This window comes from Falco naumanni, chromosome 10 (assembly GCF_017639655.2).
Source record: "Falco naumanni isolate bFalNau1 chromosome 10, bFalNau1.pat, whole genome shotgun sequence".
In the NCBI taxonomy this organism is placed as follows: Eukaryota; Metazoa; Chordata; class Aves; order Falconiformes; family Falconidae; genus Falco; species Falco naumanni.
The window spans coordinates 30,828,273-30,855,693 of record NC_054063.1 but is presented as its reverse complement, the minus strand read 5'-3'; the positions used below and the strand labels follow the sequence as shown (position 1 = coordinate 30,855,693).

At 40.3% G+C, this 27,421-nt stretch overlaps 1 protein-coding gene across 2 annotated transcripts in view; it reads right to left on the bottom strand.

Annotated features, from left to right (window-relative positions):
- The window catches only part of PREX1 (phosphatidylinositol-3,4,5-trisphosphate dependent Rac exchange factor 1), a 170,268-nt gene that overhangs the window by 100,617 nt on the left and 42,230 nt on the right, over window positions 1-27,421 (bottom strand). For both annotated transcript variants that reach the window (XM_040608692.1, XM_040608693.1), the window contains exon 2: window positions 3,947-4,018. In XM_040608692.1, the coding sequence (XP_040464626.1) occupies window positions 3,947-4,018 (72 nt within the window). The remainder of the gene's footprint in view (window positions 1-3,946; window positions 4,019-27,421) is intronic.

The following is a 27,421-nucleotide window of genomic DNA, read 5'->3' as shown; positions in this document are numbered from 1 at the left end:
ACCAAATCTCTGCCACGTGGAATCTAGCTTTTCACTGACAGGAGTACAAAATAGCGTAAAATGCTTGCAAAACACAAAAGCAGCATTTTAGAGGTCCCTTTCACTCATCTGAGTGGTTCTAAAAGGCATGTGTAACAGGGTAGAGGCCCCTAGTTTAGACACATATTAGAAGGTAACTGTGCAATCTCACACCTAGATCTTCCCTCATGATTCAAATATACATGTGCTAGGAGGAATAAACTGTCAGGGTAAGAGCTGCTATAAATACCCAAGCTTTGTAAGTCTTAATCATCTTCATATGAGACAAAGGTGTGAATATCCAGATAGGAGATGGAATACTGTCTACACAGTGGGAGAAGCCCTGATGCATGGTGACAGAACCATCAGTATTGACAGCCACTGGAGGAAGCCTGAATGAGCAGAATAAATCCTGGAGTTCGCAGCTGACATACATATTGCAGACAACATTTTCTATCACTTTGCTTTAACTATGCCACTTGTAAAGAGAAGATCTGCAGTGCAGTCAAACCAGCATTCACATGTCAAACCAGTTTTCACACTGGAAGAATCCTCCCAGGTCTTGCACTGTGAGTGGGTGACACTCCTTTGAACTCCAGAACTGACAGAGCCAGCCTTCACCTTCCTGGCATTCCATGTGGGAAGTGATTGAGCCTAACATCTTCCAACATTTCCCAAAATACCTTATGGTAATACTAAGCTTTTCAGCTTTATGCAGTAGTATTTTTTCACCAGGTGTGACACTGATTCAGCCTGGTGGGTAGTGATGTGGCAGTAATTCAGAAAAACAATAAGCTGTAAATTAAGTGTAATCATTAAAGAAAGGAACAAAACCTCAATTTCTGGTTTAAAACCAGTTTCTCTCTGATTTTGCAGGGAAGACCAGGAATTCAAGGAGCTTTTCTCTCTGCATGTACCCAGGTTCAACTCTATACCTTCTGTTATTCAAGTATGGGCACACTATTTCTGTCAAACTTCTCCTGTCAGCTGCCTGCACGTGCAGAGCAGAGCCTGTTGCATCCTCCTTGTCTTTGCTCTCCCTCTCCACTTCAGGAATACTGAGAAATGGTAGTATGCACCATCATTAATGCATACTTGTGCCTCATAGCTCCTTTCCAGCTCTAAATAAACTGAAAGATTCCAACACACTGGGTTTGCACTGATGGGCTCTGAATGCAAATAAAGGACAGGGAGCTAGGACCATCTGATTGCTTCCAGAAACCTTCCAGTGCAAATTCAAGCAAAGCGTACAATGGTTCTGTCACATGGCTGAAACTGATGAGATGACACGGTAACCCCTGTCTGCATGGCTTTGCCAGAAGCTGTGCCAAAAGGGGATTAACAAGGAAGAGGAAAACATCTGTCAGGGATGATTTTATCCTTCAGGAGCAGTCTTTGGGGGGTATTTTTTGATCCAAGGAATATCTGTGTAATCTAATGAATACTGTGGTGATCAGCAGAGCTCTGCTTGCAGCAGAATTTGCAGATAAGAAGAGTCACTTGAAAATCAAGGCAGCAGAGAGACCCTGAATGCATACGTTTCTGTATCTAATGCACAGTACCATTCATAAGCCTAATGCGAGGATCTATGTCTGGCAGCTTGCGTATGCCCTCAAGTTGTACTTTCTTCAATATACTGTATCACTGAAACTACATCAGCACCCTGTTGTGAATGTAGCATAATACTAACGTATCAATAGAGTTACTCCCACAAGAGGCAGCAAATAAAACTAAAAACATTTTTTTGTGATGTTGCTGCAGCTGTTAGTTACTGGAGTACTTGTAAAATCTGGTCCTGGCACGGGGACTCAATGTGGCCTTTCTGAAAGGGGATACAGTGGCCAAAGATTACTGAAATCTCCAGTGCTTATTGCCAGCTGTAGGAGAAACCTGCAAAAATAATACTGGGAGCAATAACCCAGATTATCCTAAAAAGTACTTTCTGCTTTTGCTCAGAGGTGACTGATTGCCAGAGTACCCTGTAATTTCCCCTAAACATTTCTGCTGCATGAAGAGAGGAAAAGACAGTCGTTGTCTTCTTACATAAGCTGCCAAACTATTTATGCAGGCTCTGCTACCATGTTTGCTGCTGCCAGCCACCTCACAGCTCTCTGGTGACTCAAGATACACAATATTAGTAGGCAGAGTTATCACTAGTCCCAACACCACCTTGCTTGTCCTGCCTCTACCAGCAAGGAAGGAGAAAGAAAAGGGAAAGAAACAACAAATATCTTTGAACTGCAGGAAAGACAATGAAATTACTTGAGGTAGGGGGGGAAGGGGGGTAGGACGGGGAGATAATATTGACTCTGATCAGGAAAACTGCTTTTGTGATTCTGTTTCACCAGCAATAGGCATAGGCCCTTTACTATGGGAGATAAACGCTGTTATTGAAAGTTGGGTATTGTAATATTAAGAATAAATGAGGTCTCTGAGTGGCCTACAAAAAGACCCCCCAGGCACTTCAAGAATGACACAAAAATGAAGTGATCTTTCCCAGGGGAGTGTGATGAAACTTCAAATATAAATACATTTAAATCAGCAGAGAAAATAGAGATTCTTTTGCACAGGCTTTCTGGGCACTGCATCTGATTATGTGGCAGTCATAATTAATATTGATTTTTATGATACACAAATAACGATATGATAATACCTTTTATCAACATCTGCAGCTGTTCATCAAATTGGCAAATAGTTGTATAGGTTTATTTCTCACAGAACTTACTCTTTGCATGCTTCTCTGCACATGAGCTCTATTATCACTAATTACTCGTCCAGTCTTTGTTCAGCCACCCCCAAACTTACTTCACACTCTAGATGGTGAGTTCTGGGGGAGCACGGACCTCCAAACTTGAAGACAGCAAGAAGCTTAGCTCCATAAAGCTGCCAAGCCATCTTGCTACCAGCCCCTTCTGATGCCAGTCAGTCAGTACTACAGTATTGCTAACCTCTAGAATGAATAGCAAAAACAAGGACTAGAGCCCTGCTAGGATGTCTTCATTCAGATACACTAGTATGTAAAATGGAGAAACCAGCCTTGGGGAAACACATGCCAGCTGCAGTAGCCCTGGCTGGTGTGATATACCTATTATTGCTATGCCCTGATTTAGGAGCTACAGGATCAAACACAAGCCCAATAAGTAAGCCTCTAACAGCAAACAAACTGCACTCTCCCAGTGATCATCAGGTGCACTTGCATATGTGTACTACGAGGGCTTTGGTTTCACATGCGTATGTGTACAAGGAGAGTTTTTTAAGCCAAATTACTACAAAAAAGTGTTGCTTGTATGAAAATAACGAACAACAAGGTCTCCTGTGACCATAGGCACTAGAGCAGCCAGTACCTCACAGCAATGTGTTCTATGTCCCTTATTTCTTTCCATTGCAAAATTCATTCAGGAACCTCTTCGTGCAAGGGTCTCGCATTACTTAGTCCTCCCACAAGAAACCACATTCTTCCCACTAGAATACAAAGGGATATTCCTGACTCCTTCTCAGAAGCCCTATCCATTCTAGATTTGTAAAATACAGCAGATGCAAAATGGCTAAGTGAATACTGCCAAGCAAAATAGACAAGGGCTGTGCATTCCCTGCCTTTCCTCTCAAAGACACTGAAAAGGCGTCTCTGTCCTCTACCCACCATTTCACAAATCCTGCCAAAAGTTAGTATCTCTGACAACACTACACTGTTGTCAAATTTTACTGAAATCAGCTGGTGGGATGAAAAAATGCTGGAAGATGACAGCTATACAAATGGGCCAACAGATTGACAGATAAACTGTCACCATGAGCCTCTTTTCCTTAGAGAGCCAGTTTAATAATAACTATCAATATGACAGAAGGATATTTGATATTTATATCCGTGAACCTAGTCTTTCATTACATATGATTTTCCCAACCAAGAAAATGAAGAAGATAGAAGAAATACCTTAACATTCTCTTCTGTTATGTACTTCTCGGCTTTGTCCACAGCATTCTGGCGGATTCGGTGAAGAAATGCCTGCAGAGATTAAAACAATTATGTTCAAACAGCTTGATACAGTTTGATTTCACTCTTTCACATCCTCTAGGTTCCCATCAACACAGTGCAGCTGATTACCTTTAAGACTGAAAGAATGTAAACATTTACCAAATCACCACCACAGTTCTTAGACTCAGGGCTGCATTCAGGGCAACACAAAAGACATTTCCTACAATGTTGTTGAGCTTTGCCTGGCAATAAATGTCTTCCCTCTATTGAAACTTTTAGACTTAATTACCTGTTACCACTGATAGACTACAGCAAAGGTCTGTTTGGTTTTGTTCTTTGAAGATTTCCCCTCTAAGATGTGGCTTTTTTGACTTCAGGAGGCAATGTGCCTGATGCACATCAAGATGTATGTCAGCAAAAAGGACTGCAAAGAATGACAAAAGGACATTCATGCTGCCGGGGTTGAGGCATGTCAGAGCTATGAGCTAGGGGTACAGATGAGTTCAACAGACTCCATACATGGGGAAGAGAACTGAAAATCACCAGACAGTGCCTGGGATACGTTATCCTGGTCACTGTATTTCATTTGGTTAAAAAAGGCAAGATAATGCTGCAACTTTTCACCTAGGCCAGGTTTCCCCTTCCCTCAGCTCTACACAACTTTGGCTTCAAAAGGCAAATCAATAAAAAGCTCCAAGACAGACACAAATGGACAGTGATCAGAGTATCAGCCTTCAAAGCATAACTCTGGCTACTAGAAATCGGGACCTACTTGCATCTGCGCTGAACATACCCACAACATATCTGATTCAGTGGGAAGTGTTTAACAAAGCACACTGCATGGGATTTCTACCTCTAGTCTCCACTGTTTTAGCAGCTATGGGCTAAAGGGCACTTCTGAACTGACAGCAGGGAATTTTACCTTCCACAAGCATCAGCAGAGAGAGATGCAAATACCCGCAGGTGAGACTGAAAGGAAGGCAGTGAGGACAGAATCTGTGATAAGCTACATGACCCATGCACAGAAGGGCAGAGGGCTTTCCTCTCTGTTCTTGTTAGTGGTTTCTGACTTGCCTTCCACACAAAGGAGGGAGCCCTGGGGAGGCTGTGAACAACAAAGAAAGGAACTTTTCTTACCCACCTGAGACAGAGAGGGGAAGCAGGTCATTTCTTTGTATTTATGGTACAAAGCAGCTTTGTTACAGCTTGATAATAAAAGGCTTTTAAGAGTTGAACTACTCCTGAGCAATACCCATGTCAGCTGATGCACACTCAGCTTTTTCTTTCTGCCTGTTGCCCATTGGGATTGGCAGCAGCTTACAACCTGATAAGAAGCAATGTCACTGAACCAAACTTAGGAGATTATGATATGCCTTCTCCTCTGGTATTTCGGTTGGAAGACAGTGAACATGTCCCGCTGTCTGACTTCCAGCACTAAAAGGGGCACATCTCTGATTCTGCTTAGCCATGACTCTCTGTCACTCATCAGCCATTCACACTTTACAGGACAAGCACCAATAAAAACAGAGATTAATTAATGAGGCACACCAACCCTACATTTGTTTTCAGCTGTGGACTCTCGACCTGCTTTTGAACAAATTTTAAGAACTATAACCATGTTGCTTCTCTTGTATTGCTAAACAGGAAGGAGATCCTGGCCAGATTCCAGCTAGATATGGAGAGCTTGGAGCAGGTTGTGTGGAGTAAGTCTGAAGAACAGAGTCCTGCATTAAAGGGACAGGACATGTGCCAGCGGCGGAAGAGACATTTTATAAGAACCAGCCAGTCCCCCTTGCCAACAACGTGGCCAGGAACTGCTGCAATGTTAATGTACTGCCCAGCACCTTGGCAACAGTCAGGAAACTGTCTGAGATGAAGTGTTCAGCCTGATGACTAATGGCAGGAGGATTGACAGGAATAGCTGTTGCCCTCCCACTTCAGTGTTGGGTGTGATATCTGAGCATTAATAATCAGGCATCTGATTTATACAAGTAGCACATCATATTAAAGTCACTCATTCTCAAAAGACAAGCCAGACAGAGACCCTTTCTTGCTTTAATCAAATCTCTGTTTGGAGACAACAAATCCAATTGGAATGATTAATTAATCTACACAATTAGCAGCTCCACTGGTGGCTAATAGTTACCTGCGTATTAGTCCCAGTATGGCGGGTCTAATATTAGAAAGGTGGTAAACAGAAGTGCAAATCACATTAGCCGTTACAGGCTAGTTCAATAAAAAAGCAGAGTCTGTGTTAATCTAAAAAACAGCTTTTCTGCGATGCTTGTCTGAAAAGATCATCTAATGTGAGCATGAGAAAGGGAGAAAAGGAGAGAGAAAAATCAAACAAAATAAGAAAGGCATGGGGAGAGAGCAAAAAGGATGAAAGACATAAAAGAGAAAGAGGCAGTCAACTTTGTAGATAGTTTGTCAAATCTACAGCCTCCGATTTGTCTTGATATGCATGAACAGCAGTCTCTCCAGTAATAATGAAACAGTTACGAGAAATTTTCGTCCAAGAAATTTAGTAGTCTACTTTCCAAAATGCAATCCCCCCAAAAATATCAAAACTTAGCGGATGCAGACCTATTTGTTCCCCAGTTTCCAATATGTTCTCATGTGCAAACAGAATCTTTTGCAACACAGTCATTCAAATTAAAAAGCATGATAAACACAAGCTATTAAACAGCACTTCATAGAGCTAATGTTGCATGCCGTGTTCACATGACAACACCACTTTCCTTCCGAACCACTTCTAGCTTGGAAAAAGCAACCCCTTTCCCAAAGATGCTGTTTATACATTCAGGTCAGTATTTTCCAAAATTCTCAAGTGATTATTATTATTTTTTTTTAACTACCAGTTTTGTGAGCCTCTAAGTTCATCTGTACCAACACCATCTCTCTGTTCACCTGATGACACAGACTCAAAGACCCATTACGCAAGTAGTATGCAACCCTCTTTGGGAAACATAGCTACGGGAGTGGTATGATCTTTTATTAGAGCTACTGATTTATCTGGAAAACCAGACAGGTATTTGGGCCAGGAGATGACACAGGTAATGAAAACAGAGATAGGGTGGTGAGAGAGATGAAAACAGAGAGGGAGGTCCTAATGAATATTAGGAAAGTTGCCATGCCCATATCTTATTTATATTCCAAAACACATTATTATTAAAGAGAAAGTAGTTGAAGCGGTAAAAGTTCTTCTGGGCACCTAAAAAGTTACTGAGGCAAATGCTCTCTCTGGCTGCTCCAACCTCTACACACTGTACACAACTCATATATTAATTCAAGGAGTCTAGTCCTTGATATTTTCCATGAGGAACTTTCAGGGATTCCTTAGTATAACCCTCTTCATCTGCAATACTTTTGATCTCTGTAAAAATGAACTCACTATCCTCCAGCAATACATGGAAGCACAGGAGTCAGCTTTGCTGGGAGCTCTTGGAAAACATTCCTAGGACTTGGGGACACTGAAAATCAACCCTAGGACACAATGACCACAATCACCTCTCAGCCACAATCCAAAGCAGAACTCTCTACCATGGTATGCTGTTGGTTTTGTACACTTAGGAACCATGAGGGATTCAGGGAAGGACAGCAGCTTATGATACACACTACACTGAAACAACAATCACACATCAGATCAGCAAAACACTGTTGAAGAGTAAGAAAGAGGTGAAGGGGCAACAAAAGCAGACTCTGCTCCCTTCTATCTGCTTGTCGTACACCAATTACAAAATCAGGACAGGTTAAAAATCTCACAAAAAACAGAGGTAGGAAGATGTCAGATAACATGACATATTTCCTTCTTATCCCCACGGATGCTACATTTTCTCTCTTGCCATTCATGGTGTTCTGCTGTGCTCACACTAGACCAGGCCTCCGAGCAACCTGAGCTGTATGGGAATCTACTGCTTGCACTGCAGAAGAGGGAAGGACTGATAGTGGCCATGGGTCCAGAACAAAAACAGGTCACGGCACAACGCAGGGAAAAAAATGGGAAGCCAGGCTGATAAATGTTCATTCTCCTGATAAAGGTCTGTGAAGGTCTCATCTCCCATGTGTATGTGTTAATCATTAGGAAAACAGCCCACAGAGGATTTGTTTTTGTTTAAAATTCTGCTGCTGCATCAACATAATATTTATTTGTGCACTGTGACTTGTTGCCCTAGAGGTCTGCTGCTTCCAAACTCAGCAGGCCATGTCTGATGCTCCTCATGTCATGCATAAACACAGTTTACAGTTTGTCTTGCAATACAGATGCCTTGCAGGATTCAAGCAAATCTATGACAAATTAGAATGAGCAGAGTGAAATGCTCTCTTTCTGCACCATGTCACGTTGGGTAAGTTTCTTCCAATAAATACTAATAGAAACACATTACAAATCTAGAATGTAATTTAGGTATAAAAGTTCATTTGCATAAATAAGGACATTTTAACCACTCCTTTTTCATTAAGGTGTTTTGTTCTTCAGTTCACTATCCTTACACTGTTGGAATGAAACCTTGCCGCTCTGTGTGTCTTTGCTGCCCCTCTGAATCACAAAAGCATGAAGCATACTTTAAGGAAATAATCTTTTAATTGTGAATTGTTCTCACATGAAACAAACTGAAGCAACTGGGATTTCTCTCAAATCCTTTTCAAATGGGCCTTGTTGAACTTTGACTTGTAGCCTTAATTTCATTAGGAAAAATTAATGTTTACCACCTTCTATGTAGCGTAACACATGGCAAATACTAGGCACGAGGCAGTGATAGTCTGCTCATGTCCCTTCTCAAAATTCATGTCTAAGGCAGATACTTCCTCAAATGTTCAGAAATAGCAAAAGACTTCTGATTAAACAGCAAGGCAGGCAAACTGTGTATAACCCTGAAGGAAATGAAAGGGAGAACAGAAACAGACAAACAATGAGGCAATTGGCTACCATATCCAGAAGGAGCACTGTCTGAAAGCATAACCCTGTGAAACCCATTTTCTGAACAGGTGACTGAAATTTCATATTGCTCTTACGAGACAGGTAAGACAATTCCATTAAACTTGCCAGTGAACAGGACTGATTCAGAAGAATAGGGATCTATACGAGCCTTGTATTTTCAGTGTTAAAATGAATAAATCACTTTACACTTGCGCAATCAATGGTTTAAAGCTTCTTGCAAGTGAAGACATCTTTATTCCAAGAAAATAATGCTCACAGTGAAAAAAATGGAGAAGTGACATGGACAATGACTTTCATTATTTGACCATCACTAGCATCTTCACCTTGCAACTACAGCATAGGAGCTATGCATTAATCTGTTTCTGACAATAGAGAGTACAACTTGTCATAAAGATTTGAACAAGAACTTGCAAGCGTAATTTCTTTTTTGCTTTGTCAATTGAATAAGTGTTGGCACTAAACACGGCGGTTGGATAAGCCTTTGCCTCCATTGCAGTACAAGTGAGATACCAAAAATCTCCATTGCCTTTAGCAAAGCAGCTTGAAAGTCCTGTGGGAACACAGCTCTACTGAAATAGTCAGACAATTTGAAACAAATGTTTGCTGAAGTTTGTGTTTCAAGAGCAGGTGCATCCTTGCTCATGTTACTCAATTGTTAGCTTTGAACCTTGTCATCCTGATCATGTTCATTTGCTTTCTGTCAGATACGCAGTTTACAAGCTAAGGCTCTACACAAATGACAGGAAACATAAATATCCTGCATCCTACATGTGAACTACAGTTCTCACCTGCACTGAAGTCTGAAAGACAATGCAATTAATCTCAAAATAACATAACAATGACTGCACAAGGCTATTTATACTAAATAAATCCCATCACAACTTTTTTTCCCCCCACTTCATAACAACTAAGTGTGCATTTCCATAGAAAATAAAGTTTTTCAGCATTTCCCTTTAAGCATGTTGTAAACACCTGAATGCAGATCTTTCACTGAATGCTAGCACAGCTTTGGGTTACCAGCCAACTGGGAATCAAGTCACTTCAGCTGGAGGTGAACCTACTTCAGTTCTGCTGTTTCTAGAGTGGTCTGCAGTAATGTGCTCTGTTAACAAAGTTCTAGTGACTTCATTCCTAGAGACAGATGGATTTTAAAGACAGATGAAGTCATTCTTGTATAAATTCAGACAACTGGTTTTCAAATATCTCTCACCTTTCCGGACAAAAGCCAGCATATATACATGTAGAATACTGGGCCTGATTCAGGTTTTTCAGTTGTGAAATTTCAGTTAGAATATCAGAAATCAGAAGTAACTCCTTTAACATCATTAGCATTACACATGTAAAATGGAGCAAGACTGAAGCAACTCTACTATTGTTAAAGAGTATATTACTGTACCTCTTACACTGTAAAATGGCAATTCCATATTCACTCATTGCTCAATTACTGGCTGCTACATTAAGATTTCTATAAAAGCACATTTTAAATTATCAGTGTCTGGTAAAGGAAGAAAGAACTTAAGCATCAGATGAATGCATTATACTGAAATTCCTGCACAAAGTATTTCACCTATGAAGAATATTTTTCTCTAGATCCTCTTAAAACAATAAAGAGCCACAGCTGTGAGAGAGAGCAACTCTGCAAAAAGTAGCTCAGATTTACAGCCAAATTAATTCATCAGCAAACAGCTGAACAGGGATTTGCCTGGTAGGCAGAGGTGTTTAGTAAGAGGAAACAGCATCAGAAATATCTTTTATTGCCCTAATTTCAGTCTTCCTGTGTATCAAATTTGCTTTAAAGCCTCAAAGCTTATTGGTACATATTTATTTTTTGATCTATCCCCTGAAGAGGAACTATTAGCTAACCAAGATGATTAAAAAAAGAAGTCATGCACATTACAGAATATCAAACACATTCTTTGCAAACAGTTCAGGCAGTCTGAGCTGTAAGCTTGCATCACTGCCTACCACCAAGCAGAAGGTCAAATAGACTCTACTGTACAGTTTTTAAAATGACACTTCTTTTCCAAAGGATACAACCCTTGCATAATCCTGGACTATGTTAGACATGAAATGAGGTGAACTACTTATACTGATCACCTATGCTCTACGATACTCAGTTCACTATTTTTGAAAGCAAATATGAAGATTTCTGTCTTTAGAACTATTACTCCCATATCCCTAGGGAAACCGTCTTTCTTGCTTATATGCCCCAACTCCACCCTCCACACCCACACTTCCTTCTTTTAAGACTTTTTTCATTCCAATGTTGTAATTTTGAATAATAATCATTTCACACACACAAAAGAATGGAAGTTACAGTATGAATCATTTCTTCCCACAGAAGACTGCATGACCATTTGCAAAAAAAGTAGACTCCATCTCAGGTGAAACTGCAAAGACCATCAGAAAACAAATGCAGCTTCAGCTGCAAAATCCAGATGTATCACAGGGGAGGGATCTTTTTATCTGAAGCATACTTTCCACAGGTATTTTTAATAATTTTATAGATATAGAAGCAATAAATATATCAATACATATTACAAAACCTCCACTGGTACTGATAATTTAATAAACATTAAGTAAGCACTGATCGTGGCAATTCGAAACCTCTCCCCCACTTCTTAGTCTCACATATGGTGAATCCTGATAAACACAAAATGAAATAGAAGGAAGCATTCAAAACCTCAGCTGTTTAAAATTATGTAAGCATATATATTAATAAAATGCTTGAACATATAATATGGACTATTCCTTTATATACTACATGAGAGAAATAGTCACTGCTTATGTAAGCTATATGCCTGAGATATTTCCAAAAATCAAGCTGATTTGTCCTTAACCAATCCTGCATTTTAAGGCTCATGTAGCTATGAGCACTCTTGGCTGATTTATCTTACATCTCTCTTGCCATTGAGTGTTATACTGTCTATAACACCAAAGTTAACGAAAAACAGTTGCAAAATACTGGCATTGAACAGCACTGGGATTTTCACTGATGCTTGAGACATTCCAATTGTTTTTTACTTACTTTGACTCTCTTGACGTGGGTCTATCGCAAAATGGTTTCTGCCAACAAATCACTGTGCTAGGATCCACCACATCTAATTGCACCCACCTAAAAGTTGAAGCCTACTCTAAGTTAGTGATACAGGTTCCCCCTACAACAGAAAGCAATGGGCAGGCAACTTCTGAGGATGAGTCACTGCACTCTAGGAGTGATGTTTAAGAAGAAAGGCTGAAATGCCCTCTAGAAATGCCTTTCTCTTTCCATCAAGAGAGCGCCTAGGTGACAAGTTTAGATTAGACCACCCTCCTTGCCTGTACCAGTTTCACAGCATCTACAACTACAAAGTTCCAGGGCAATGAGTGTTACTGAATCGTTTCTAAAAGTGAACTGGTGACTGTGTGTCTCAGCATGGATGCTACAAACATGGGGGCAATGCAAGCTGACACATGCAAAATTAATGTGCACAGACATTCTCAGCATGTCAGTTTTCTGGGACTCATCATAAATTAATTGATCTAGCAGCACTTCCCAGAAAACGTAATTTACAAAGAAAGCTCAAAAAAAATCCTGGACTTATCTATATATCCAGTGAACTGATGTTTACACCGGAATTCTTCAACAACAAAGAAAGGTCAGACTAAATTCATTCATGCATTGACTGATGAAGGAAGGTGAAACCAAAGGGAAGTAAGAGTAAAATATGTTGCAGTGTTTCTCACTCCAAAGAGAAATCCCTTTCTTAAGGAGGGTTTGTTTTCATTTGAATTACAAAAAACTTTTTGTGAAGTGAAAGAGAGGCTGGTGCTGCAGAGGGTCCCATTGTCCCTTCCCTACCCTTGCCCTAACCTCTGCTATACCCTCCTTCCCTCAGTCACTAATATTTACATCCTCAGGCAGGTCAGAAGATCCCAATTCATTTCAGGGCCCCACAAAAGCCGCATTTTCCACCTTTGAAATCCTTCAGGACTCATTTATACTAATTTCTTCATCTCTCCTGTACCCTATCTCCCTTGATTCCTCTTCATGCTCTCCCTCCTCTCCAACTCTACTCTTTAATTGCTTGGAATATTCTCATTATTGCAGATTTAAAAAAAAAAAAAACAACAAAACAACAAAACTCTTCTTCTTTGCAGACCCACAGCTTAAGCATGCTCTTCTGTGAATATCTATCCCAGTATGACTCCAGCCCATTTTTAGTATCAACAGAAAATGTATTTGTTTGGATTTTCAAAGGAGCTTAAGAAAGTTATGTGTCTAATTCTCTCAGGCCTTTGGAATAGTCTCCCTTTTATTGGCCTCTTCATGCCTTTCTCTCTGTTCTACAATCATGATATGATTTTGATCATCTTACTGCACCGTCAAACTCTTCAAAATGCTTTCAGGATGTAGTTTGTTTGAATAGTGTGTTTTACTTCATTCCTCTTTTATGTAGAGAAGTAAATCCTGACAAGTCTGCGTCTGCTTAGCCTTTATGTTACTCGAACAAAAGTTTGCTTCAGGAGTAAGGGCCCAGTAAACAACATATAAATACTTCAGGATTTGACTGGATACTTCAGGATTACTTACATTCACTACATCCATAATGGAGAGAAGCCTGCAGACTGCAACCAGTTCTAGGTTAGTGATGGCTCCAACTACTAAGATCCTATCAGTACCGGGGAATGTTTAATCAGGTTTCAGGCTCTACACAGCTCCTCTTTTTTCAAGGGGGAGGTAGAGCCATCAGAGTGACTAGAAATATCTAAAAAAAGTGGCCCCCCAAAAAAGTAAAGTCCAGATGCTGAATGCAATTGTAGCAAAAATTGGAATTTCATCAATTAGTACTTCAGGATTCCAAACTAAGCTAAAGAACTTTGGTATCAGAAAGATTATTCTCTCCCTTTTCTCCTCTTTCTTTTTAGTGATGTTATCTTAATACATTAAACACTAAGTAGACAAGACAGAGAAAAACTTTAAAATGAAATCTAGTACCATTAAAGTCCACAGAATTTTTTACATTAGCTGCAACATAGGCTAGGAATTCACCAGTGTTATCCCCTCAGCAGGTAAGGATCACAGAGAATAGATAAAAGCTTATAAAATGTTGAATCTTGTCTCGCATAATCAGTTTCTGAATGCGTGTAATGAGCTGATCATTTCAGAGCCACAAAGTTAACAATTTTACTTCAAGTGAATAGTCAGGCAAACAGAACTGCCAAAATGTACAGGGGTGCAAATCCACGTAAATTCGCCGATTTGCATGTGAGTAGACCCACCTGGCAACCTGGCCCTTAGTCTTCCAACTGGGTTTATGTGATGGTATTGAATAATACCAATTTTCAAGCTTCGATTGAATCTCTGAGCTGAGGCAGACCAGTTCAGCTTACTGCCATCAGGTTCACTGTCATCTGTTCTAAATTAAGTTGTGAATCTACACTGGGCCCAAGCACCATGATCTCAGGTGACCCACACACTTGATCTACATTGCAAACATGTAACAAAATCCCAGAATCTTATTTCACTAGGAACATTTTGTCTATGCCCAGCTGATACCTAGAGTCTCATAAGCCAGTTTACCACTAGACTTTGGATCTAAATATTGAGATTGCTTCTATGGGTATATTCTCAAGCAGATGTCTATAATTCTCACATATGTAAGTGGCTAACAAGCTGAATAAACAGTATTCCATGCACTGACTTACATATGCTGGGTTTCTATCAGGTTGTGTATCAAATTAAACTCTCAAATGCACCTATAATGTATAAATATTTGTGCTTGACTTAAGTTTAAAAGGACCCAAAAGTGCAAGCTGACTGAACAGAATTGTACCTTCTGAACTGCTAAATTTCAGAGCTACAAAAGAATCAATCAAAATGTCAAAACTAGACATTTCACCTTAGAGAGGTCATCAAAGGAATTATATCGTATCTGTTTATACAGATTTCCTATTAATCAGTCTTCATAGCTGAGGTAAAATGGGAAGCACTGATACCTGTAGGTGCCTTATCCAGAAAGTTAACATTGGAACTGGCAGCAACTACTAGAAATCCCAGTGAAACTATCCTGAATTCAGGTATATTGGCCACCAGATTTTAGGCAGCAAGTAGTAATAACTGCATTTGAGAATCCCCATGCAGCTATACTCGACACAGGTGCAGTCATGAGTCAAAGGACTTAAATTCCAAAGTTATTTCTAGTTTAGGAGACTACCTTGGTACCTGCCTGTGCAGCAACTGCAGTCAGCTCCCCTCAGGCTCCATGTTTGTATGGGCTTCCTGGGTGGGGGTCTGTAAATTCTTACGGAACTTTTCCTCCTTCATAACCAGCAGTTGGGGCTCTGGTGCAGCACACAAGCGTTAGCATTCCTGCCCTTTGGAGCTCGACATTTCCCGCTGGTAGAAATGTGCTTAAGTGCCTGTGGTGTGACAGTGGGGAAACGCAGCTTTCCATAGAGGCAGTACAAACCCCACAAAAGGCAATGATGTTCTGGGATTCTCACCACTCAAGCCCAAGGAGAGTGGCTGTGTCTCTATAGCCTGTGAAAGGTTTCCCAGAACTTCAAATGCACAGAAAAATATGTGATTTGGTGAAAAAGAGTAGAAAAAAAGAGCAGAAGGTGAAGGGGGAGGACAGGGAGGGGAAAGAAGTAACTCCAAGTGCCCCTACCTTTTTCTGTTAAAGGCAAGACAGGCTGATGCTCATGGAATCAGCATTCTCCCCCTCCCACCAGAGCATACCAGGTAGTGTGTGGTTCATGCAGCTTGGGCTGCTTTCAAGAAGCAAACAGCATGTCAAGCTCTCCCTGCTATGAATTCTCCCACCTCATAAACATACCCAACTGCTGGTTTTATTTGTGAGCTAAAGGATTAACCTTCTATAGGTAAATGGAAAGGAAAATCAATCTCAAGAAGGACGCTGATCTGAATTTTTGTCTTCCCCATGCAAAGGCCACAAGGCCATGTGGCACATCACCCTTCCTGAAATCAGTGACAGGAAAGTTTAGTCTCCCAATTTATGTTTTTATACAAACTGCTGGTAAGGCCATGCTGTATGTCTTCTGAGGAAAGGAAGTATCTGTTTACAGAGATGTCCGTTTCCTGTATTTTGACCACATAGTTAATATTTGTCTATATTATAATTTCATAATTCACAAAAATATAATGCTGTAAGTAAGAATGAAAGGTCCCTAGACTCTGATCAGACCACCAACATCTCTATAAATAGGTACAGGGAATAAGTTTGCAAAAACTACCCAGCACTTAATGCACTTTTTCTATCCAAGCACTCAGGCTTTTTCACTCAACTTTGATTTAAAAAACAAAACAAACAAAAAAAAAAACCAAAGAAACCCACCAAAAAAAAAATAATCAACCCATGGAGTTTTGTCTGGTTTCAGCTACACTATGATTTCACCTCAGGAGAGGTATTTCCAGGCAACATGGCACTAAATATTTCAATATTTGACTAAATCTAACTAGTCAAAAAAACTGTTAATTTAAGAGTTGGGGTTTTGGTGTTGGTTTTTGTTTTCTGGGGTGGTTTTGTTTTGTTTTGTTTGTTTTTTTTTTAAAGAAACACAATGCATTTATACACCCTGCCCCAAAGAGAAAGGAACACAGCTTCAGAGCTCCTACTTTGCATGTGTGTTACCCTCAGTCAGGGCTCACACACAACCACTGATTATACTTGCATGCGAGAGAAAGATGGGTTGCACACACTGCTGCACCTTGCAAAATCTGTCTTGATGTATTTGCAGTTATTTACACACAAAAAAGAGGAAAAAAAGAATTAGCATCTTTCACATGTTGGTTTAAAAGAGGAATTAGAAAAATTAACCTCACAAGCACATTTTTCACCACTAGCCCTAAGCAGGAACAAACAGTTGAGCTGATGAAAAGCTGGTTGCTGAAAGTGCAGTGGCTGATCTGAGCTAGTTTTCCCAACTGAGCCCAATCTAACAATGTCTGCACCATTTTAAAGTGTGCACCGTCTGACTGCAGCTATTCATGGTGGTGGCACACAGTGTTTTCCAGCCATCTTTCCTATACTGGAATAAAGTAGTAAGCAAAGAGTGAGCTGGACAAACAGGCAGGAGAAAACTCTCAATTAATTATGAAACAAGACACCAAAATTTTAACCAAACCAGAACTTTCCCTGAAGGCAGACAATAGCACTTACGGGCCTTGTTTTGTTTTGGTTTTTTCCTCTTTCCCAAACAGCAGCACTACACCCCTAATCTCTACTGAAAAGAACAAGCACAAGCAGAGTAATCTGGAGCCAACCTCCATCCACAAAGCACCTCGGAAACATCCTCAGAGGGCTTATTCACGTCAGGGTTCCTGCCCAGTTTTACAGACTTAAAATATTTGGGCTATTCAAAAAAACACCAGTTTGGGGTATCTAGCCAGACCTAAATTCTTCATTGCATCCAATACTCAACAGTAACCTGCCCCATTCCTTCTCAGACAAGTGGAAAATTATGCCATTTTGCCAGGTCAAAGAGCTAGACAAGAGCACAGTCTAAAAATATCGCCTGTCCTACTGCCCCAAGCCAGCCAGAGAGCTGGGTTTCATAGTTCCTCTTCATGTACATTTATTTTGTTGTGACAGACTAAAGAAAAGCTCCCTCTCATTGTGGCATTTCTTCTCTGCGCACATGTTCTTGCAGAGCACAATCATATCTCACACAGTCTTAAACCCCAGCTTCCTCTGAATCAGAGAAAATAATTAGACCATTATATTTTAAACATAAAGGGGAAGTTGACAGAGAGTGAAGCTTGCTAGCAGACCCTGAACTGAATGGCTGCAGCAAGCAGACAGCCCTCCCCAGCATTCCCATGGCCTCTGACTTGTTTTGAATGTTTGCAAGGACACACTAATACTGCCTGGGTATGTATGAGGGTGGATAGGGCTCTTTTAACTATAAGCTCTATTAAAAGGTCATCTTCACTTGGAGCTATTTAGAACTAATGGGTCAAATGTTTTGTGCTGTGTTAGGAGTGCAGTGTTGAAAGTGAGCTAGAAGTTGTGTTTCTAATTTACGTATATTCTAGAGCAAAGCTAAAAATGTAGCTTTGGTCCCCATTTGCTCTTTTCTTACAGAGGTGCAAACAGATGGAAAAACTTAAAAGGAATTACTAAAATTTTAATTTTACTAGAAGTGACTTTCTGATCAAAACACTTTGTTCAAAGTATTCTGATGCTTTTAAATGAAAACCAGCCGAAGTGTGGGTTCCCTGCATCTGAAGTCAACTGAGTTAGATTGCTGGGAGCCATGAGGCACATCAATCCAACTTACATTTCTGCAACCTGCCCTCTTCTCAATAATGCCACAGCTTTCTCCCTTGCATTGCAAAAAGAATGATTAAAGCAGCTCAGGGCCCTATCACCTGGACAGTCCTCTGAAAAATGGAAAAAACTGTTTTTAATGCAGGTACTTCATACCCACAGACCTGGAGCTAGGATTAGATACTGTTTTGCCCACCATCCACATCCAGCCACAGGAATTGTCCCTGCTAAGCAAAGGACATTGACCACACCGCCTATATGGTGGTGTACTGACTGGTGTATTTAGCAGTCCATTCATTCAGGCTGCCATTTTCTCTCTGCTCAAATATTTTCCCCTCAGCTGCCTTTTCATTAGCAGCTGAATAGTAGCACCTAACTGTATAGCCAAGAAATCCACACAAGGAGTTCCCTTTGGAGCAGATACTCCTGCCATTCATCCTGTCTCTCAATGCAGCAGCTCCCCATCCAAGCCCATCATCAGTCACCTCAGAGCACTACTTCCCCCAATGACCCATCTCTACCAGTCCAAAGAACAAACCTCTAAATATGCTGCCAAAGCCCAGCCCCATGCTGGGCCAAAGCAAACAGCTTCTTTAACACTTCATCCACCACGTTTACACACTGGATTGAATTTAGCCTTTACAAGAGTCCTAACCGCATCTGTGAACCCAGCTGATTGCCAGTTACTGAGTGCTCACACATAGCAGGGCTTTTATTTGTAATAAAATATTTAGAGTGGAAAAACACCCCAGAATTTAATAAAAGCAACAGTCTCAGATTGCCAATGACTTGTGGTGCATCTATTCAGATGCTCGGAATTCCCTACATAAATAAAGCTAGACTTTCAAGTTCTGCCAATTAAATAAATGCCTGGTTTAACTCAGTTTTGTATTAAAACAGTAACCAATTTTACTTATACAAAATAAAGTGTGAGGTCCTGGATTGTAAATAGGCTTGCATTTGTGGATGTATTTTCGCACAGTTACTTTGCCTAAATAGCTGACTGTTCAAAGAAAAAAAACACATCCAATTTGCATACCTCAGCACAAGTGCATAAGCCAATTTAAAGGCAAAATACACATCAAAATTGCATTTACGCATCTGAGTTTTAAAATGTTGGTCATTCCACAGAAAATACACTAGATATAAAAGCTTTTTAGAAACAAGTATTTATAAAAATTACCCTAAAAGCTTATAGAGGCAAAAATCTTTTTCTAGAGAGTTTGTTTCAGCCTTCTTGCACAGCGAAGATCCCAAGAAAAGATTTCTGGATGCTCCATCAGCTATCACCTCAATACAGAATCCTTTATTAAAACTTTTATGTTTTAACTTTTTTTTAATGTTTATGTTTAAATGCGCTACAGATGCTGTAGCATCTGCATGCATGGACAAAGCAAAGACAGGAGTAAAAGTGGGACTGCAACTATCCTTTCACTGCTAACAGCCCAGGCAGAGTTCCCTGCTCTCCAGACTCCGGGGAATCACTCTTCTCTGACATGGAAAGAGCCCATCTTTTTGCTTCGATCTATTGACACTGAAAGCCATCCTGTGGTTTTCTCCAGCCTTGGTATTAAAGAAGCAATACGAGATGGAAATAAAGGCATGATTCCACAGGCAATGATACCAACCAAAACACCCTCTACACCCAGTCCTTGGCTGCACATTCCTGCCCTCTGCCTTGTACCAACATTGCTGCTTATGCAACAGGGCAATTGCGGCATGATTGCAGCCAGTTGAGGTAACTCAAACAGCCAAACACTAACCACACAGAAATTAAGTAATTCCCTTACAGCCACCCTAGCTTCCTGAACTGCCTCATCGCCCACTCACCTGAGCATTACTGCTAATATACATAACCAAGTTAGACACAAATTAGAGCTGTTTAAACTACTACACCCACAGCTCTCTTCATGCTTCCTAAAACTTACCCTGGAGAGCACACATCTTTCACTAGAACATGCTAAGCAGTTAAACTGGGGAGACAGTAAGGACGGGGCTCCAATGCTTGGTCTAAACTGGAGTTTAGATTTACATCCTGTCTTTGAAGCCCAGTGTAGCCCAGTAGAGCAGGACAGTTGACCATTCTGCATGCATCAAGCCCCAAACCATGGGAGAACCTGCTACACTGCTCTACTATTGTGTACACTTTCAGTCTGCAAATTAACAGAGGCTTAAGGGTTTCGCAGTAACATCCTGTGGCTAACACCCCACTGGTGCGCGCATGAGCAGAAGCGTTAATCGAATGGCTAGTACGTGTAAGGAAGAAGCATGGCTTGCTTTTCAGGGAGGGGGAGGGCACAGGGTTTTCCTCCAAAGATTTCAAAAGCAAAAACATGTAGCTTCAGTGTCAAGCCTTCTCCAACCATCCACTCAGCTACAGAAAGCTGCTTTCATTTCATCAGTGGCTTTTTTCCCTGTTAAAATGGCAGCCTGCTTGTTCTTAAACTAAAACAAGTAACAGGTAGTTCAGCAGTGATGAAGCTACAAACAAAACATGGTATCTGCCACAGCATCTAAGGACCTTCTGTGTACTTCACAAAGTTCCCCATTTTATTTTCTATTAGTGCCACCTGTTTCATTTTCCCCGTTGTTTTTCCAAAGAGTACACTAGGCTTCTCGACCCTGGGACACATCTCATTTTGTATCTGTTAAGCTGCAGCACAAAGCAGTGGGCAAAGAGAAAGCAGCTCCTGCTTCCCACTTTTAAGCACAGGAAGGACTTGGAGACGTAAGTCAGGTCTTGTCTATGCTGAGGGCTTGGTTTTTGGTCATGACCATCAGCAGCCAGACCCATGTCATCCTTCTTGCTTTACCTTAATGTATACAGGACAAACTGCTGCAAGAGTCAGTTGGCACTGGGGCAGCTTACTCTGCTGTTTTTGTTAGGGAAGCCAGCGCAGCTAGGAACTTTGCAGTTTGTGTCTGCTTAGCAATGGCTGTGAGCTGGACAAAGCCATGGCCTTGGTGTGGCCAAAGGCATAACTTCTGCTGGATGTCTTGGGAGGAAAGCTCAGCCAGAGGGAAAATTATTCCCTGCTAGTCTCCCAGATAGGAAGCAGAAGATAAGCAAAATGAGAAATAACAAACAAAAACAAACAAACAAAGAATCTTCAGGGCACTTAATGGAACCTTGAAAAAACAATACACAGCTCTGAGACCAACATTCCTGACAACAAAAACAGCCATGCCAAAGAACAGTGGCTTGCTCTTGCTGTCAGCCACCCACGGAAGACAGAAAGTAGGCAATACAAAACACCCGTGCAAAACACAGAGAAACCACAGCAGGAAGTAATAAGCATAGGATGTCACAAGAAATCTTTATATTTATTTTACTTATCCTTTAATTCCCTTCAAAAAAAATAAAACCTCCTTCAGGGCAATGCACATGCCTCCGTGCTCTACTGAAAAAGCCTCACAACTGGAAACACTTCACCATTATAGATAGGTGCCTGTGTACGATTCCATTCTGATGCTTGCTACCTTCTCAGTTTTGATAGAAAATATGGTCTGTCATGCTATGAGTGCCTCTAGATTTGAGTGGCAAGGTGGCTGGTTTTTTTGTTTTGACTTTTTTGGGTTTTTTTCTTCCCCCTAGTAGCACACTCCTTGAGGCCATGCAAGACATCTCAATGGAAAATGGATGCTGCCTGCCCCAATACTTTTCCAGTAACTCCTGGCTCTCCCCAGCTAGGAATCCAAACATTTGTTGGCTTCACTTACTGCTCTGGAAAGCAACATAAGGCAAGATGTGATTACCCAACAAAAGTCTATATGCTATTTCTTGTGTTATGACTTCTAGCAACTGGGGCAGAAAACAGTAAAAGCAAAGCATTTCATTACTGCTTGCTAAATACAGAAACTGTATAGAGTCTCTTTATTTATTAAAGACTACTGTAAAGCTATGCACAACCATATACTTTCAAAGGTCAGTGCAGGTTGACTGGCTACACTGGAAATCTTCAGCAAGCATCCATCCCACAAGTTTCTGTGAGCTATAAACAAGAAAACTGGGTGACAAGAAGGACATGCTGTTACTTTTGCATAACCCCATCAGAACAGGAGAATTTCATGCGAGAAAGACAAGAGGAGGTCACCCATCATACCGATCAAAAGGGAACACTCTCTTTCAAAGAAAGAATCTCGGAATTCCTCAGCGTGTTGGCACTGTATCTCAGCCTTGCTGCTTGAGCCCTTCAGCATTACAAACCGATTAAGAGGGCAGTGTACCACTTCCTACAGGGGGATTTCTCTCCAATAACATAAATACAAGGCTCAGCCTGTGATGTACGCATTAGAGATATCCTAAGACGTTCTTAACAAGAAGAGCCTTCCAGCTTCTCCCCCCTCTTCTTCCCTTTCTGGTTTACTTTCTCTCCCTGTTCTGACAAAGGTGCTCTCCTAGCTCTGCTGTACCTGAATGCCAGTAGCATAAAAACACAAGTCCAAAATGTCATTTTGGCATGCAAAGGTGTCACCAAAATACATACTATTTCTCAGTTTGAAAAGCTGCATTGGTCAGATGAAAGGATATATTAAGGGTAATTATCAATACAGATCCACAGACTGAGACACCACAGATAACATGAATTACTCTATACTCACTGTCTGTATTGATTCTCACTTAATTGATTGTGCTTCCCTCATTGGCACCATGTAATAAAGGATCAATCTCTGTTTCAAATGTACATGCTAAGTGAACTGGCATAATTCTACAGAATTAAGAAGTGTTGACCTCAGCCTTAAAGGTGACAGGTCCTTCCCTACTGATAGGATTTCTGACTCATTATCATAGTGCTAATTTACATAGCTTTCATCACGTTGCTCCTGCTGCCTTGTCAATTACCGAATGTTGAGGCAGACTGATACCTCATCGTTATCTTACCCCTTGCCCTGGAGCTGCCAGCAATGCTTCTAATTACAGAACAACTGTCACAAACCAAACTTCATCTTTAGGGCAGAACTCTTAAAAGAATGAACCATGCATACAAGGATGCCAGAAATCTTCTGAGATGTAACCCATGGCCCTGGATCCAAGGCCATCCTGTCTACTGTAGTGCTGCTGGCACTTTATACAGGAGGCAAAAAGCTAGTGGCAATGGCTGTTCAGAATCTAGATGATTAATTACAGTCCCATACTTACAAAACCTTTCCATTATCCTAGCATTCCTTTCAAAATCTGTTGCTGGTAATTAAATAACATCATAACTTTACTACTATAACAATAATATTAAGTCTTATTCCCCAAACAAAGTAGAGCAATTTCTAGGAAATTACTTTCTTCCATCATAGAAGATGATGACATTTTTAAAATATTTAATTTAATAATCATTTCTTTTTGTTTCAAAGAATTATTTTTTTCAGATTTGAAGGCTCAAGCCACAAAACAACCACAGGGTTATTACAGGGAAATCTGTTTTAAGTGCTTCTTGGTTTTGTTATCTTTCCTAAAAAAGCTTAATAAGACACCATTAATTTGCAAGGGAGGGATGATGTGGTTCAAGCAAACTCTATGCAAAATATTAGATTATTTCAAACCCATCTGTAAAGCAAACAGAACTTTGATCATATTAAAATAGGTAGAAACTAAGTATTTTCAGGTAAATTGTAAGAGGAACTTTGATCAGAAATGGGATGACAAAGTAAAAAAAAAATCATAGTACAGCTAGGCATGGACAGAGACGTGATAAATACTGACATCCACTGTTCTCATCAAAATAGCTTCATGATACTATATACATTTCACATTGAAATCACAGTTGTCCAAAAGGGCCTGTTAAAAGGAGGCACAGCACGAGTAAGAATTTCCTTCCCAGAATTCAAACTTCTTTCCTTCAACGTTTTCCAGAAACAGCAGAAGGAACAATAGAGTATATGGGCGAAGGAGAATGGCAGACCTGCAAAGAAGGGGGGTATGTGAATAGAAGGCCAGCAAAGAAGGGGGGTATGTGAATAGAAGGCCATCTTTTCCTTACAAAGTTTCACATACTGCCCTGGTGTAAGGCAGCACTGGAGTGCAAACTAGTCTATGTCTCAGCAGAGTGACTTCAAAGAACCATTGCTTAAAATTAAGAACATGCCTCAATGTTGTCCCAGAAATTATTAATTAATTCTGACCTAAGCCAGAATTAAACGCTGTCTTTGACATGGTTAAAAAGTTATGGTGGCAATATAAGCACTGCCCAGGAACATACTTGCATATTTTGCCAAGATTTCTATGCTCCATTGTTTCTTTTCTTGCTCTTTGGTAGATCCAGTTATAACAACCTTGATTTGGGGTTTACAATATGTGATAGGTTGTTTCGTTCTAGTCCAGTGGCAAGAGGAAAGCAAAAGGTAGTTGCTCTCCTCCTAGGACAGTCTCTTCCCAGGCCTCATGAGGACAGGAAGGCTCTATGCCTTCTGGTTCACATTACTCCAGGATGTGCTCTTGGATTTAATATCTGGCAGGATCTGTTCCTCTTGGTCTTGGTCCCTCTGCATTCTCTGCATTTGAATCTCCAAATTTCATGCTAAACACTCACCACCTACCATTTCCCCAGAAAGACACATAACATGGGAACTCCCCATGGGTAAGACACCACGGGATATGGTTTGCATGTCAGACCACCAATACAACTTAAAAACTGGTTAAAAAGGACTTTGATTTTATACAAACCAAAATAGCTGTGGCTTATACAAAAGCTTATGGGTTTTTTGCATTAACAAGTACACAAACACATACACATCTCCAGTTCCGCTAACTCTCTCTACACTTTCTCTCTCTTCAGTTGCTCAAGACTTTGTTTGGGTAAAGAATTTCACCAGAAGTATCAAGAGACTTTTTTCTCATTTGCTTCTCTCCTGAGATCCCAGCTTATTCTTACCCTTTTTGTTTTTTGTGGATAGTTCTAGAGACTTCAGCTTCTTAAATCAACATGACTAGCCCACCAGAAGGGAGCTACTTCATCCCCTGCCAGAATACACAGGATTGTCCAGAGAAAAATATTTTTGCATTAATGAAAAATTCATTGTCTTTCAGTGTCAAGGGTTAATTTTTATTGTTCTCTAGTCACAATCTACTCAGTGTTGTTAAATTTAAACACAGAATGACAAACTAGCAATACCTGAATTTAAACCCCATCAATAAAATGTTGCTACTTATAACCTGGAATAATCCACCTGCAACCTGCAGTAAATCATTTCAACTTCTACACTGCCATTTCTTCATATGTAAAACGGAAACAGCATAATTTGTCTGTATCCTCACTGTGACAACATAAATATTGCACAGATTTAGACAAAGCCTATCCATCCTATTTCTTATAGTGGCAAGGAGTAGTTGACTAAGGAAGAAGTACAAGAGAGCAAGTACGAACTGCTCATTCCACCAGCACACTCTCCTGGTTTCTGATAATTTCCAGAGATGACACTCACACCATAACATTTAATACTCACCAGGGCACCTCTTCTCCCTGTACTTGGCATCCAGGTTTGGTGGGTGGATTAGTTGCTTTCATGTGCGAAATATAAGCAAAATCCTATCAAGTCAATGGGGAACTAGGTATGTCATTGAGGTGAAGAGTTCACTCCTAAGCAAGCCTGACCTCTAACTAAGTCTCTATTACTCAGTTTCTTTTACCCATTGCGTCTATGGCCAGGTCCCCATCAGGGGTTTTGCATGTTTTCTTTTCTAATGAATACTAGATTTCCATGAACAGTTTGCAATTTACTACATTACCATCCTGGTTTTCCACACTTGACCCATTTTGTATATATAAATATGAAAAGAACACATACTTAGACATATGCTTTTAAACCGTGTCAAAGCCGTAGGAACTAAACTAGCTGGTAAGCTGAGAGTCAGTAGAGAAACAGGATATGAATAAACTAAACCCTTTAGAGAAATCAGCATGACACAAAACATCCTTGTGCAGAGCTGCCCTTAAATTATGATCAACAGAGAAACATGACCAGAGCAGAAGATACCAGTCTTGTGGCAAAATTCATACTGACTTGAACACACGCCACAGCAGTGACCACTTGTGAAAACTGGGGACTAGATATAAAGGCTGGACAACTGAAAAATGGAAGCAAACTTGTCATGAAATGTAGGCCTCAGAGGATGACTAAATCAAACTACAAACAAGCAGCAGAATCATAGAGCTGTTCCAGTCTCCAGTTAGTAGTTTTCCATTTTCAAGTATTTATGCTCTTAAGGGACTGGTTTAAGATACAGGTTTTAGAGTAGGTATAAACAGAAGTCTCTCTAATTTTAATTTATTCACCTTCACGGCTCTACTACAGGAGCTGGGGATTTTTTGCTACAAGTGGTTCCACACTAAGGTTGTAATGGGAAAACATAGGGGCTGCTCTCCAATGGTGAAATCTGTCCTCAGTGCTACATTCTGCAACACATGCTCTGGTATATCTGGGATCACATGTTCGTGTTAGGGGGAAGGGATTCTTCCGAAAGAGAGAAGTCTTTTGCTCCTCAATAAATTGTTAGAATCCTGATTGAGCATTTATTATAATTATTTATTAAGTTAATAATTTTGGCATTTATTATTAAGATTGTGTAGATATCTGTATGAATTCTGTCATCCCATCAGCCTCACAACTTGCTAACATTTGCTTTTAAATCAGCTATAGCAAAATATTTAGTTATTTGACAAAAAAAGAAAACCTCACGTACAGTATCAAACATTAAAGACATTTCCCATTTCCCTTCCAACAGAAAGGGAGAGAAGGGAGTGAACATGAACTTCAGTATTTCCAGAACGAAGCAAAAGTAACTGAAATCACTTGGTGAAAATCCTGCTCAGAGAAACCCATCTCCTGCAACAAGATTTGAAGGACAGCTAAAATTTCCAATAAACCTTATGGATAGATGTTTCTTTTTAAAAAGAAGAAAGAAAATTCAAAGACAAAACACAATTTTGCAACTTGTATATTTTCCTCCAGCAACGAATCTTTGAAACATCTTTGTGAATAATGTTTTTCAATAATACAAATCCAGAAAAATGTACACTAAAAATGCCAGACAGGAACCAGTGTCCCAGTGAGGCAAGTTGTGTGAACAACTGTACCTTCAACAAGCAGGTACAGGACAGCGTTCTCGGAAATGAAAACTGGTCAGAGAATGAAACTAAGGCCTGATGACCAAAAAAGCCACCAGACCTAATCTTCAGGATGAAGCCTACGGTCAACAATATTATGGATTGCATGATGCTCAGTTATCTT